We start from the raw sequence: 15,047 nt of genomic DNA, 5'->3' as shown, positions 1-15,047 counted from the left end.
CAAGTTTATTGCCCGTTTTAACAAGTTTGTATCAATTCTCAAGTTAACTAATTTAATGTCCTTCAGATTGATACCTCGATCAATTTTGTGTCCAACCAATCTAATCAACTGGTGCAGTTCAGTTCAAACAACATTGGGTCCAACTGTTAACACTATTATCATTTTTAAATTAATGGTAATTATGATACTATTTTTTAATTACATTATTATTATCAAGTAACTTTTTTATTTTAAAATGTTGCAGAAAAAAATTAGAGTTAATTGTACCAATTATCCCCAAAGCTATGACCCTCATTCTAAATTAGTCCCTAAACTTCAAATCATTTTATTTACATCCCTAAATTATTGAGGTTATATCAATTAGGTACTTTTGTTACTAAAATCATTAATTTAAATGATAAATGACATGCCAAATATTATGTAACATAGTTTAAAATGAAATTTTAAAAAATGAATATTATAAAAATAGATATTTTAAAAATATTAGTTTTAAGGTTTCCAAAATTTGTATTTTTCGCTTTTTTTTTCCAGTTTTACTTTAATTTTAGTTTTTGTACTTTTAAAAGTTATGCGACAAAGTTTTATTTCTTTAAATTTTTTATTTTAAATTTAGCTATGTAATATTTGATGTCTAATTTAATGGTTAAATTAACAATTTTAATAACGAAAGGACCTAATTGACATAACATTAATAGTTTAGATATGTAATTAAAACTAAAGCTGGCAAATAGGCTCGAGCCCGAAAGCTTACCTATGCTGATTTGAGCCCATAACAATTTAAGTTTGAGAAAGCTCAAGCTTGCAATAGATTCAAACTCAAGAAAAATCCAAGCCTGAGCCTGACAAAGCCCAAGTCCATAAGAATCAGAGAAAATCGAAACTGTGTTCTTATCTTATAAAAGTAAAATGAATTATTACATTAAAAAATTAAAAAAATTATAACTTACAAAAATTCAAAATTATTTAAACCCATCAAAGTTTGCTGGCTCGAATCTAAGCTCGAATTTGAAAAAATTGAGCCCAAAAAATTCTAAGTTTGAAAGAGCTTGAGCTTGAGAACATCGTAGTTTGAAAAATTTCGAGCCCAAAAAATCAGAGTCCAAGCTAATTTGGACCTAAAAAAAATCTAAATATGAAGAAAGCCCAATCCGAGCCAGCCCGTTTGCCTCTGTAATTAGAACGTTTTGGAGTTTAGGACCAATTTAAAATGAAAGTAATAGTTTGGGGTTTCCTGGTGCTATTAACGAAAAAATTTAACGGTTGGACCTGATTTTAAAAATCTGAAAAGTAAAAAGATTAAATTCTTGGAAATAAAAGTATAAGGACTAAATTCTTAATTTTCAAAAAATACAGGGAGTTATGACAAATTTTAACCTTCACCGTACACTGACAAATATACCCCACATTTACTAATATATTATTTTTTCTGTTCAATTTCTCGTTTCAAATAATTTTTATTTTTCATTTTCTCGTATCCTCACAGAGTCTTCTTCTTCTCTTCGTGTCTTGTACACTGCAGTGAAACAGAGGGAAAAAAATCCTCTGAAAAACAAACCCTAAATATCTCTTTTTTATTTTTATTTTTGTTATTTCAATGGAGTACCAAAGAGCTTCGGCTGCTACATCTTTCAGTAAGAAACTTAGTAACGGCCATAGTTTCAATGGTAAAAGCTTGTACGACGGCGTTTTCGGTGGTCAAACCAAAGTTGGATCGGCCGTTGAAGATTACGCCGAGATATTCGGCGGTGGTTCCGGTTCTTCGATTCCGTTCCTCGATGTCCCTGAACTGAACCAGAGGAAGTTCTCCGTCGAGGTTTCTAGCTCGAAGCTTGATTATTCCAACATTTTTGGTGGTTTTGGGGATGTGGATTTTGCTGTTTCTCATGAAGAATTCGTCGCTAAACCAACTAGAGATAAAAAGTAAGTTCATTTTATTTATTTTTCTTTTTGATCTTCTATTTAGTTACTAAAATATGTAAATATGGTGTTAGGGAGTGTTTGGATGTTGAAATATGTTTGTGTTTTCATGTATAGGTAAAACCTTGATCTTTAAGAGCTTGTTTGGTTTGAGAATAGTTGTGTTGAACCTTTGATCTTTGCATTTAATGTTGAATGCTAAATTCATTAGAAAGTGGTAGCACTAAATTTAACACGTTAAATATTGTGATTTTTTTTCTTTATTTATATGAGGAAAGATCTAGCATAAATTAGATTAATTTTGTAGGAGACCAGCTAAGACGAAATCGCATTCGGAAGGGTCGTTTTCGTATCCTTCAAGTAATCGAGTTGTGTCAAACGATGAGGCTTCCCATGGATCAAGTAATGGTGTGAAGCAGTTCAAAATGTCGTATAATAAAAGTAGCCTCGGAAGCAAAAATGGGACGAATGGAACAATACATGTAGCTGTTCCTGGTTTCACTTGTGTTGTTGATGAAAACATAGCTCCGCCGAGGGAGGACCCGGTTTCTTCTGCTGTAAATGAGCCTTATGGCACTGAAAAGTTAGGTGGGGGGAAAGGGGATGATGGTGTACATTGTGAGAAACCAGCGTCTGATGTTCAAGCTTGTGGTGTTGGTAAGGAGACTTTGAAAGGTGTGGATCAGTTCCATAGCGAGCCTAAAAGTAATGGGTCTGATTGTAACGATGTTCTATTTGGGACCTATGATTTTGGCCGTGGAACACCTCCTTCAAAAGTGAAGCGAGCTTCAAGCATGTCATATAACAATGGTGTTAATAATCGTGATTCTTTGAAGTTTGGGGTTCCGAGGAGTCAATCTTTGGATTGTGATATGGGTGTTTCTTCTCCCCCTTACTTTGATGATGAATTGGATGTGAATTCAGTTGCAGCTACTTCTGCTGCAGCAGTGAAGAAAGCAATAGAGGAGGCTCAAGCTAGGTTAAAAGTTGCAAAAGAAATAATGGAAAGAAGAAAAGGTTATATGGGACGGGTCAAACCCCGATCTAATGGTAGTTCGACTAGTGAGGAGAGAAAGAAGAGTAAAGATACTGTCAAACAAAGTAATTTCAGGGAAGATAAAGCTCAGGAGACTAGTGAAAAGATAGTAGCTTCTCAGCAAACTTCTGATGGAGTAAAAATGCAAAATGTGATCAAAGTTCACCATGTGGCTGCTGAATTAGAAGACGAGAAGAGAGGTTTCGTTGCAAGAGAAGCTGCTGGAGAAACATGTGCAAAGGATTTCATATCTCTGCAGGCTGATTGTAGACAAGATGAAGTGGAGAAAAGGGAAGCCGCAAAAGACGGAGAAAGGGAAAAGGATGTAACCCAGGATCTGAATGAACATGAGGGAGAAGAGAAGACAACCTTCGACAAACCAGAAGAATATAACGAGGAACCAGAAGTTGTTGGGGAAGCTACTGAGCTGAAGAAGAAAATAGATGAATCGAGAGAGTTTTTTGATAACGAGGAATGTCTGCATGAATCAGTGCCTGATGTAGAGTTTCATGATACGAAAGAAGATGAAACTGAACTAAGATTTGGTGAACAGTGGGAGGAAACTGAAGAGAACGTGTGCAATGAACTAGAACCATGTGAAAGGAAATCAGAAGATCCAGAGCAACCAATAGAAGATGAGAAAAAGGTTGAAATGGAAGAAGTAAAGGATACTGACGATTTGGAGAGATTAACAGTTGCTAAGGAAGGGTTGGATATGGAGGAGAAACATCAGCATAAGATTGAACAGGAAGAAAATGTTTCCGAGAAGGAAAAGAATGAGATGCTGTTAGAAGATGTTTATGTACAGGAAAAATTTGAGGAGATATCTGAAGAAGCTTTTGAGATATCAGAACTGAAGGAGGAAGTTAGTGCGGCTTGTAGACCAGAAGAAAACAATGAAGAAGAAGATGCTTGTGATAGAGAAGACAATGAGCAAATGTCTGACAAAACGAAGGAACCGGTAATAATTGATCCTAGAGATGATGCTTTTGATCATGAGGAAGAAATGAGGAAACTTGAAGAAAATGGTGATTCGTTGGGCAATGAGGAATTTATGGAGGCTGAAGAGAATGTAGAATTGCTTGAAGATGCTTATCAGATGGAAGCAGCGGATGAGGGACAGATGATGGCTTCTGAGAGTGTGGGAACTGAAGAGGTGCAAAACCAGACCAATCAAGAAGCAGATGAGATGACTGAAGCAAGGGAAGATGCTCTAGACTGCTATTGGGAAGACCTTAAAGTAGCTGATAATGCATCCAACAGCAATGAATTTAACTATCTAGGTGAAACTTTGGAGCCCTCTATTAGTGAAGACAGCTGTGAAATGACTCCAGAGTTCCTTTGTAATGAAGAAAATGAAGGGATTGTGGAAGGATGCAAAGCTTATAGTGAGTGTAAAGAAACTGAAATAAATTCAGAAGCAGACGAAATGGCTACTAACTTGGAAGAAAACCTGGAATTTGATAAGTCTGGCTTGGCTGAAAGCAACTTGAAACCTGATGAGATTAAGTGGCAAGCAGAAAATACAGCAGATGCATCTAATTTCGAAAGAAGCAGTATAGATGTTGATCCAGCTGACGTAACATTTGAGAAAGATCACTATGAGCGGCATTCCGAGAAGTCTGAAAAAACCTTCACCATGGAGAAGCATGTTGAAGAACTGGCTTGTAAATCAGAAGATGTAAGGGAGGCTGTCGTTTGTTTGAAACAGGAAGAGAACAAGTATAGCTTTGAGCACACTGATGAGGTAAGATTCGTTGATTCCCAGTTACATTGCGAGTTTGGCGATAAAAATGAAGCCACACAAATAGGTCATGAGATTGAAGCAGGCCAAAGTACAGAATACGAAGAGGAAAATTCTCCTAAAACCCTGATGAAGGAAGAGAGGGAAACCGAAAATGCTTCCGAGGAAGAAGTTAAGCTAGTTAGGGAAGAACAAAAAAGAGTAGATGAAGCAAAAGAGAGAGAAAGGAAAAAGGAAAAGGTAAAAGAAAAAGAAAAGGAGAGAATAGCTGTTGAAAGAGCTATTCGTGAAGCTCGTGAAAGGGCCTTTGCTGAAGCCCGGGAGAGGGCTGCTGCTGGAAGAATGAATATAGAAGCACAGCGTAAGGTAAAGGCTGAAACAACCCAAGGAGAGTCAGTCAAGCATTCTGCTGATACCAATGATAAGACATTTATGGAAGCGAAACTTAAAGCTGAGCGTGCTGCAGTAGAGAGAGCAACTGCAGAGGCCCGGCAGCGTGCCTTGGAGAAAGCTTTGTCCGAAAAGGCTTCCCTTGGAGCCAGGAACCAGGCTGAAAAGTTCTCTGATTCAAAGCACAGCTACCAATCTTATGTGAGTGTCTTCTTTTGTCATCCATTTTTCCTCTTTGCTGAAATGGCACAAAAGGGCAAAGAAATGATTACTGGAATATTTTGCAGGATTCCCGATACAAAGGCTCATGTCCTCCTGGAACTTCCAGATATCCTAATTCTTCAAACCAGAGTGGTATGTGGTAAACTGGTATTTAAAGATATCCTGCATGGACTTGGCAAAACAGAAACGGCACTTTTTTTTCTGTGATGATTAAATTACTTGTTTGGGCAAAAGAAAAGAAAACCCTTAAATTCTGAATCATCTTTATTTGCTTCATGAAGCTTCAAAATATTCTGAGGAGTCAGATGGAGCTGTTGGTGAATCAGCTCAAAGATGTAAAGCTAGGTTGGAAAGGCATCAAAGGACAGCAGAACGAGCGGTATGCCTTCTACTATCTTTGTCGCTTATCCGGTACGGATTTTGCGACTAGTATTGAGAATCTCACTTTCTTTTGTTTCCAGGCCAAAGCACTTGCAGAGAAGAACGAGCGTGATCTTCTTGCTCAGAAAGAACAAGCTGAAAGAAATGTAACTTATACATTCAAATGAAACGATAAATCTTTTCGCAATGAGGCCGGTTTCTGTTCTTGTCTAACAATTTTGGATCGTAATTTATATTGCAGAGGTTAGCAGAAACTCTGGATGCTGAAGTCAAAAGGTGGTTAAGTGGGAAGCAAGGAAATTTACGTGCGCTCTTATCGACATTACAATATGTATGTAACAGCTTTTCTATTTTTGTTCATAAATACATCATATAATGGTAGGATTAAATCTTTTGACATTTACACTGTGGCCTGTGGCCATGGGGTTGGAGATATTTGGCTATATACTACTTAGGACGCCCTAGTTTAACTGAATTTTTGCATTGCTGGCAGATCCTTGGCCCTGATAGCGGTTGGCAGCCAATATCGCTTACGGATATTCTAGGCACTGCAGCTGTAAAGAAAGCATATAGAAAAGCTACACTGTGTGTTCATCCTGATAAGTTGCAGCAACGAGGTGCTAACATACAACAAAAGTACATTTGCGAGAAAGTTTTTGATCTTCTCAAGGTTTGTTGCTTTCCTTCTTTAACCAAAGCTTTCATTGATTTATTCTTATTTATTTCTTATATTGAGCTAGGGAAACAAGACAACAAAAGGTTAAATTATAGGATTTGTCCTTGTCCTTATAATTTGACATAATTTGATTCTACTACTATATGCCTTAGTCCATATCACTAACATGGTTAAAGGAACTGTTAGTTGGTGTAATTTAGAAAAACCTCAGAAACCTAAAATTCCCTATATCTTTTCAATAGTGAAATTTTGATTATAAATATTTTTGACTAATTTTTCATTTAAAAGAAAATTTCCAGCCCAACATAATGATTTGGACTTTTTATGAAAAAGTTCTATATCGGTTTCACTGAATTTTTAACGGTGTTAGTGATTTGTACTAAAGTATAACATTAAGCATGGTAGGGATAAAACTAGGTGAAAGTACCTTCCAAGTCCCTCTATTATAGGGACTAGATCAAATTAGTCCCTCTACCATTAAATGTATCAATTTAATTACTATACTATAAAAAATAATCAAATAGGGTTTCAAAATATTATTTTTTTCATTTGCAATTCAACTCTAGAACCATAAAAAGCATTCAAAATATTTACTCTGTTAACAATAAATGCCATTTTTTAAACTATAAAATTTGGATTTATTTGGTTTTTTAAATAGTATAAGGACTAAATTAACCTATTATTAAATAGGACTAATTTGATTTGGTCCTTGTAATAAAGGGATCTGCCAAATACATTTATCTATAAAACTATGTAAGGTTAAAGTAGATAGACTAAATCCGACCAAAATCATAGTTTAACCTACAATAAAAGAAAACAGAAATTGAGTTGTTACATTCCTAGTTCATCTCAAGTTTCTAATTTTATGTGTATGTATGCTATTATATATGTGAAATGTACAGGAGGCTTGGAACCGATTTAGTGCAGAAGAAAGGTAGAGATTGGGTTTCCATGGAGGGTGCTGTCATATATATTAGTTAATGTTTTAGTGCCCTATTGAAATGGAAAAGAAAAAAAAGGCTTCAATGTACATCATTTGAAAATTGGATTATATTATATATCATTTTCACATGAAACTCTAATATATTTTTTGAATTTAAAAAAGCTTCAATGCCTTTTACACAATAAAAGTCGAAAAAAGTTTTGAATTTTGAGTTAATTGAATTGAGTTATTTGAGTTAACTCGAATAATTTGAGTTCGAGTTGAGTTGAATTTTACAATCAAATAATTTGAATAATAAATTTGTGTAAATATTCCTTTTGTTCTCGTCAATTTTAAAAATGAGCAAATTGATCTCTTACAATTAAAAATACAAAAAAAACTGAAATAATTTTCAAAAATTCAAAATGATTTTTAAAATTCAAAATATTTATAAAAAAAATTATTTTTTTAAATTATAAAAGTTTTAATTTTTTAAAAAAATATATAAAGAAAATTAAAATTTTAAAAATTTTCTAAAATAATAATTTTAGAACTTAAATAAGTTAATTAATTATTATGTTTATCATACTAAAGTATTTTTTTATTTTGTTTTGAAAATATTTTCAAATATATATTGTTTCAAATTTATATACTCTAATATGAAATTAGTTATACGATGACAATATTTTAATTTCACATATTTAATTTTTTAATTTAACTCAAATAATTTTACTTGATTTGACTCGAGTTTTATTTCATTCAAAATTTTTTTTAAATCGAGCGGAGATGATAAAATTAGAGGTGCTCATAGGCTGGGTCGGGCTCAACTAAAAATTTAGGACCATTTACTAGGCCCGGGCTCGGCCTGAAAAATGAGCTTAAAATTTTGCCCAAGCTCGACCCGGATAAAAGTGATAAAACCCGGGTTTGACCCGATTTGCCCGTATTATTTTTTATATTATTTTTATATAATTTTTAAATATATATAATACATCAAAAATACTAAAAACATCAAAATAAATATTTCCCAACAAATTTAAAATAAAATTTAAAAAATATATAGACTTAAATAACACTAAGATAAATGCAACTTAACAAGCAAATGTTCTAAAATAATAACAAAATTAACAAATGCCTTTAAAATAATAATAAAATTAACAATAAAATAAGTTTTATATAATATCCAAACAATAACAACAAACTAGTAGCAACATAATAGTAAAATGTAGCAAAATATGGAGAAAACAACAAGAAAGTAACATTCAAAAACAAAAAAAAAGAGCAGATTCGGGCCGGGCCGGGGCTAGGCCAAAAATGCCTTACCCGAGGCCTGGCCATTTTTTAAATGGGTTTTATTTTTTTTCTCAAGCCCATTTTTCGGGCTTATATTTTTGCCCAAACCCTCCCACATTTTAGGCAGACCTTCAGGCCGGGCCAGGTGGCCCGACCCATGATCAGGTCTAGATAAAATAGGTCTTGTCAACTTGATTAACTCAAAAATTTTTCTTTCAATTTGACTCGAAGGCTTTTGTATTAGAACATGAATTGCATTTTGCTCCTAAAAAATGGGAAATTAACCTTTGTATAGATCTTTTAAAATTTCTTTTTCCATTTTTACTGTTAAATTTGATTTTGTACATTATAACATTTTTTTGAAAACTTTTTCACGAGCGAGAAGCGTTGGATTCTCTTTCGGATAGGTCCTGAAAGGAGAAGGAAAGCTGGAATGCCACCAGACGTCTATTATTGAATTCACCCGATTTGATAGCACCCATTTTTGGAATGTCTAGTGCCAAAGTCACGGAATTGGTAAGTCGCCAATACCTAAAACGGGCTATGTAATGTCCTTTATCTGCTTGGTTACCGGGGGCATTTTACCAGAGGTTTATATTGTATCAATCTACCCTTGTGTGCGTGATTCCTGTTGAAGCATATACTCGGGGTGGGTGTAGGGCGAGTGATTTCAAAGCGGACTGCCCATTCATTAGATAGAGAAGATCACCAAGATCTCGTGATCCGCTACTGAACTTATTCCAATTCAATAAGCATTCTCAATATTATGCCTTGAAGAGGACTCGAACCTCCACGCTCTTTAGCACGAGATTTTGAGTCTCATGTGTTTACCATTTCACCATCAAGGCATCTTGAAAGTGAATCATATTCCACGAGCAATTACAACCCAAGAAGTAATAAGTACTTGGGCATGGACTTGGAAACCTGCTATTTGCCAATAGAAATGTTGGCCTACTTCCACATTAGAGATATCGTATAACCCGTTTAGTGCGTTGATAAAACATGATATACTATTCATATTGTTCTCTGACAGAAATATAACTTTACTTTAAAAAAATAGAATTAGTTTGATTTAATCTTCACTTGCCTACTCAAATTCTATATTTTTGACACTGATGAACTAATCACACAATAAGTCCTCATTTAAAAAAAAATTAATTATACCTTTCAAAATTCAATGGTAAGTTTTGTTGTGTTGTGGGTGCATAAAAATATATTTACCAATTATATATAAAATTATAATCATGCAACCTAATTCTTAGAAACAAACCCTAGAAAATCCGAAGAACATATAATTTTTTTTCTTTGATAACGACTAAAAGGGTGAGATCCAAACGAAAATCTTTATTTTAATTCGAAAAAAAGACGCCAAAGCCCTTAACATGACTATGGTGATACATCCATGGTATAGATAGATATTGTTCTAACATTTAACACTGGTTGGTGTCTCAATACAAGCAATGGTATCACCATTTATTGCATTCTCAATCTTCGTTGGAGGTGCAATTAACCCTTTTTCATGACATGTCTCCACAGCTCCGACAAACATGTCTTCCAAGCTGTACTTAAATTGAAACCCTAAATCCAACAGCTTCTTGGAATTGAAGACCACATTTCCCAAGTTTTCATCTGCATCTTTGAACCTGATCATGTAACAAAAACATTCATATAAGCAATTAGACAAGCTACCTATTGGGGTTATAATTGGGTGGGTTGTTTAAATCGGGTTTTAAATTTTTTGGATAGTTTTAAGTTACGGTCGATTTGAGATTTGATTTATTTTGATTTGACATTCGAGTTCGAGTTATCTTGAGTCTGGACCATTCTAGTTTAAGTTATTATTAGGAGTGAAATGAAGAGAGCTAGAGTGGGGCCTCTCAAAAATTTAGAAAATTATCAGTAAGTTCTTCAAAATTTTTGAAAATTTTACTTAAGACTCGAAAAATTTCTAAAAATTTTAATCAAGCTTTACAAAATTTTGAAAATAAAAAAATTAATTAGTCCCCTTAATTTTTTTTGAAAAGTCTCATTAAACCTCAAAAGTTTTTAAAATTTTAATAAGACCCACAAAGTTTTGAAAATTTCACTTCGACTCCCAAAATTTCTAAAAGTTCCAATTAAGCTATACAAAAGTTTCAAAAATTTTGATTAAATTCTCTAAAATTTTCAAAAATTCTCATTAATTTTCTCAATTTAAAAAAAAATTTAACCAGACCCTTAGTTTTTTTGAAAAATGTCATTAAACCCCCCATTTTTTAAAATGTAATAAACCTTAAAGTTTTTGAAACTTTTAATTAAGCCCTCAAAACTTAATGCCACATTCCACCACTGTCATTATGATTTGATAATATCTGGTTTGGGTTGTGGAGTTTTTATTATTGAATCAAGTTGCTTCGGATTTGAACTTTGATTAATCGTATCAAGTTTTTGAGTTTGGATTAGAACTTGGCTATTCCAAAAAAGCAACGAAAATTAAGAACTTGATTTAAAAAAATGGGCTTACTCAGTAGGAATATTGTAGTCTGGGTATTTTTCTCTTAGCATTTTGGCAAGCTCAACAATGGTGGCCTCATGGGAGGAGCAAATGTATCTGCCTTCAGCTTTAGGGTTTTCAAACAAGAATATGTGAGACATGCAGAGATCATCCAAGTGCACAAACTGCCCTTGCCTAATGATACCATAATGAGCTTCATTCCCTGCATTATTACATAAAATCATGCAAAAATCAATATATATATATTATATCGCCGGAACTTTTTTCTTAGGGTCGAGGTCGAGTTATATATTTTTATGAGAGTTAAAATGTAATTTCATCATAGTATTTAGAAGGACTAGATTAAAATTTTATCATTTTTGAGGAGGCCAAACTATAAGTTTACCATTTATTTACTTAAAATTTTATAAATTTTCAAGAGCTAAAAGCATAAATTTTTATTTTAAGAGTACCAAGGTCCTTGCCTCCCCCTTCCTTTGTCCTTGTATATATCCTTAAAGAATAGGGATTGACGGTCCGTAGGAGTAGAGAGCTAGAGGTATTCATGGACTAAGTGGTCCACTTAGACCAATTAAATTTTGTAAGTTCTCATTAAACCTTCAAAGTTTTAAAGTTTTAATTAGACCAACTAAGTTTTTTTTTAAATTATTAAATCCCTAAAAAAACCTTTTTAAAAATTATTAATTAAATCCCTCAAAACTTAATGTTTAAGATCTACTTACCAGTAAGGGGTGAAAGGCCAGTAATTAGACTAGGTGGCATTGAAGGCATAAGAAATGGACCAATGACAAGAGTTGGAATTATAGTGATGAGATCCAAGTTATTCTCCTTTGCAAACTTCCAGGCAGCTTGCTCAGCCAATGTCTTGGAGACAAAATACATCTACAAACCATAAAAGAAAATGAATTTCAGTTTAAAAAAATCAATTTTAATTAAACAAAATTCGTATTTGTAGGGGTGAAGTCAGAAATGTAATATAGAAAGAGTCGAGATAGTAAAATAAAAATTGTTGAGATTAATAAATTCATTAATCGGAATTTCATCTATAAATACGATTCGGGTTTTAAAATATGACCTTTAATTAATTATAATTTTAGAATGATTAAATACAATTTTACCTTATAGTATTTAAAGAAAATTAAAAGAATAAGGGTCCCAAACACATAAATAATCCTTTTTTATTATGGATGCTTAACTTGAAAATTTGAAGTACCAAACAAAAAACAGTTTTTTGTTTATTAATAAATGCTGAGACCTGCAAAATAGTTAGAAATTTATTTGGGGTTACTGCCTGCCAACCACCTTTTCTTTCCCAAATAAATATTTTTAGAACCGGATAAATGATCGAACTGACAAGATTAGTGAACCCATTGTTTTATCAATCTGGTCGGTTTGATTAAAAAATATAACAAATAAAAAATTCGGTTCAACTGTTGGTTCAATCGATTTTTAATCAATTCGATTGATCCATACCAGTTCACGATTCAACTGGTCCAATCTGGTTCTAACATTTTAAACATTTTATTATCGATGTACCGAATAATAATTATTTAAAAAAGAAAAAGAGAGAAACTAACCCATCCAGTCATTTTCTTGGCATAGACAAATTCCAAATCACTCCAATTACTTTCATCATAAACAGTTCCTTGGTGTTCTTCAACATTGACAGTTCCAGCTGATGATGTGAAAATCAATTTTTTTACTGTCTTTGCTTTGATGCATGCTTTCATTATATCCAATACTCCATTTATTGTTGGCTTTATCACTTCATTCTGCCAAAAAAAGAGAAAAAATCAACTCAGCAGTAAAAAAGTAAAAAAAAAATTCTAGCAAAATAGGGTTGCTATTTGCAGACACACCCCTTTTTACAATATAATGTTTTGATCACCAAAGGGCCAAAAAAGTTACCCATTTTTAGACTTATCATAATGGTTTCCATCCATTAGTTACTATCATATATAACATATGGTAATATATAAAAATTAGTAATAGAGATTTGCTTATAATGATGTAATATTTTAACGATTCAGTTGTTGAATTTATTGATATAATTGTGCTTGTCAAGCATGCAAATTCTGAAACTAATCTAATATATCTATCATATAGATCTAAAATACTATATATTTTTACATAAAATAAATAATTAAAATTTTTTAAATAATATCAAATTTGACATGTATGATTTATACGAATGAAATATTAAACATGACGATTGAATTGTTAAAATATTAATCGTACAAATAGATTGTTATATATTATATATTGTATAAAGTATTTTAAATGAAAATATATATTATATACAACAGACATGCAAATACATCAGTGTAAAAGGAAAACCAACCTCAGGGTCCTTGGACTCAAAATCCATTGGAGTGGCAACATGGAAGACACCACAACAGCCATTAATGGCTGCATCAAAGCTTCCTTCTTCAGATAAATCAGCTTTCCACAATGTCAAATGGGTGTTGGCTTTTGGTAGATCAAGCAAGTGCTTTACCTTCTTTTGATTATCTATTTATATGGGAAAAAAATTAGTTTCACTGTATTTACAGTTAGTTTAACATTACTTAAAAAAAAACACATATATATTATAAAAGTAAATATCTTTAAAAGCCAAAAGCATTATTTTTTTAAGGTTTAAAGTTTAGCTTGTAGAAACCATTATTATTATTTTATCGAAGTTAAGAGTATCAACTGGAGATCGAACTCCTGACCATATTGAAACCATGATTTTAATAACAAAAACGGATCATTATTTTTACTATGGAAATAGCTTGCTGTGACCTCAAAAACTACGCCAACATATCTAGAGAAACGTGTATCGAAAATAAAAAGGGAAACGAACCGGGATCACGGACGGTGGCGCGGACAGTGTAACCGTGTTCGAGTAGCCTCATGACCAGCCATGAACCAATGAACCCAGAGGCACCAGTAACACAAACAACTTGAGATTCAGATCCCATCGTTGTCTAGAACATTTGATAAAAAATGGAGAGTTTTTTCAGTTTTGGAGCTCAAAAACAAAGTACTGTTTTATCTTGTGTGATAAAAGTGTGTCGGAAACATGTATATAAAGAGATTTGGGGGGTGAGTGGGTATCTGCTTGTAATAAAAAGGGGACCTTCAAAGTCAATGATTCAGTTCTAGTTTTTGGTGATGTTTTTTTCTTTCTTATCTAACAGCCAACTCCCAACAATTTGGTTAAACGCACGTGGTCAACTTACCGATATTCACGTGCTTGGTTGGTAGGTCACGCCGTCACGGGGGTAGCTTTGTGTTGTCTTTGATAGGGATGTGTATTCGATTAAATTAAGTTGAATTAAATAAAAAAAATTTCGAATCGAGTCGAGTTAAATTAATAAATATTATTATTTATACTCAATGTTCTGTTTATATAGATTGATTACGAAGTATAATCTTTTAGATTAATTTTGAGTAAAGGAAAAAGGGAGAGTGTGGCAATTCGGGAAGGAAAGTAAGACTAATGGGTAAACATTTATCAAAACAACGTAGTTTTAGCTTTTAACTTGATAGTTTTGAATTTTAACTTTAAAAAATGTAAACATTTATCAAAACAACGTAGTTTTGCCTTCTTTTTTTATTTGGATTTTTGGATAACTCGAATTAGAGGTGAGCGTTTGATTGAATCGAGTGAAACTGTTTGAGTTAAATTAGAAAAAAATAATAATGTTAAATTAAAATCTTGTACAATATAACTATTTCCATGTTAGAACACAAATTTAAAAAAATATATATTAGAATTTTTTTTAAAGAAAAATAAAAAAAAATATTTTAGTATGATAAACTTGAATCATTAATCACATATTTAGATTCCAAAATTATTATTTTATTAAATTTTTATATATTTTTAGATTTTTTAAAAATTTATAATTTTTTTAAAAATATAAAATTTAGAAGTTCTATAAATATTTAGAATTTTAAAAATTATTTTCAAAATGTGAAAATTACTTT

At 32.5% G+C, this 15,047-nt stretch overlaps 2 protein-coding genes and 1 non-coding gene across 3 annotated transcripts; 1 reads left to right on the top strand and 2 right to left on the bottom strand.

Moving 5' to 3' along the window:
• Nucleotides 1–1,441: 1,441 nt before the first annotated feature.
• On the top strand, nucleotides 1,442–7,448 carry LOC107935080 (auxilin-like protein 1). The gene is made up of 8 exons (XM_016867634.2): nucleotides 1,442–1,920; nucleotides 2,225–5,288; nucleotides 5,375–5,441; nucleotides 5,591–5,688; nucleotides 5,771–5,836; nucleotides 5,932–6,021; nucleotides 6,184–6,360; nucleotides 7,269–7,448. The coding sequence occupies exons 1-8, from the start codon at nucleotides 1,595–1,597 to the stop codon at nucleotides 7,302–7,304; spliced, it is 3,924 nt and encodes a 1,307-aa protein (XP_016723123.2). The 5' UTR covers nucleotides 1,442–1,594; the 3' UTR covers nucleotides 7,305–7,448.
• A 1,900-nt stretch (nucleotides 7,449–9,348) lies between these two features.
• On the bottom strand, nucleotides 9,349–9,429 carry TRNAL-CAA (transfer RNA leucine (anticodon CAA)). The gene has a single exon. It is a non-coding gene; the product is annotated as a tRNA-Leu (tRNA).
• Nucleotides 9,430–9,905: 476 nt separating this feature from the next.
• Nucleotides 9,906–14,220, bottom strand: LOC107935085 (dihydroflavonol 4-reductase). The gene is made up of 6 exons (XM_016867639.2): nucleotides 13,921–14,220; nucleotides 13,417–13,586; nucleotides 12,653–12,847; nucleotides 11,798–11,957; nucleotides 11,085–11,277; nucleotides 9,906–10,224 (listed from the first exon to the last, which is right to left on the bottom strand). Exons 1-6 carry the CDS (start codon nucleotides 14,036–14,038, stop codon nucleotides 10,005–10,007), a joined length of 1,056 nt encoding a protein of 351 aa, XP_016723128.1. The 5' UTR covers nucleotides 14,039–14,220; the 3' UTR covers nucleotides 9,906–10,004.
• Between the last annotated feature and the right edge of the window lie 827 nt (nucleotides 14,221–15,047).

The sequence above is a fragment of the Gossypium hirsutum genome, chromosome D06, assembly GCF_007990345.1.
Source record: "Gossypium hirsutum isolate 1008001.06 chromosome D06, Gossypium_hirsutum_v2.1, whole genome shotgun sequence".
In the NCBI taxonomy this organism is placed as follows: domain Eukaryota; kingdom Viridiplantae; phylum Streptophyta; class Magnoliopsida; order Malvales; family Malvaceae; genus Gossypium; species Gossypium hirsutum.
This window is presented reverse-complemented; position numbering and strand designations above follow the sequence as displayed.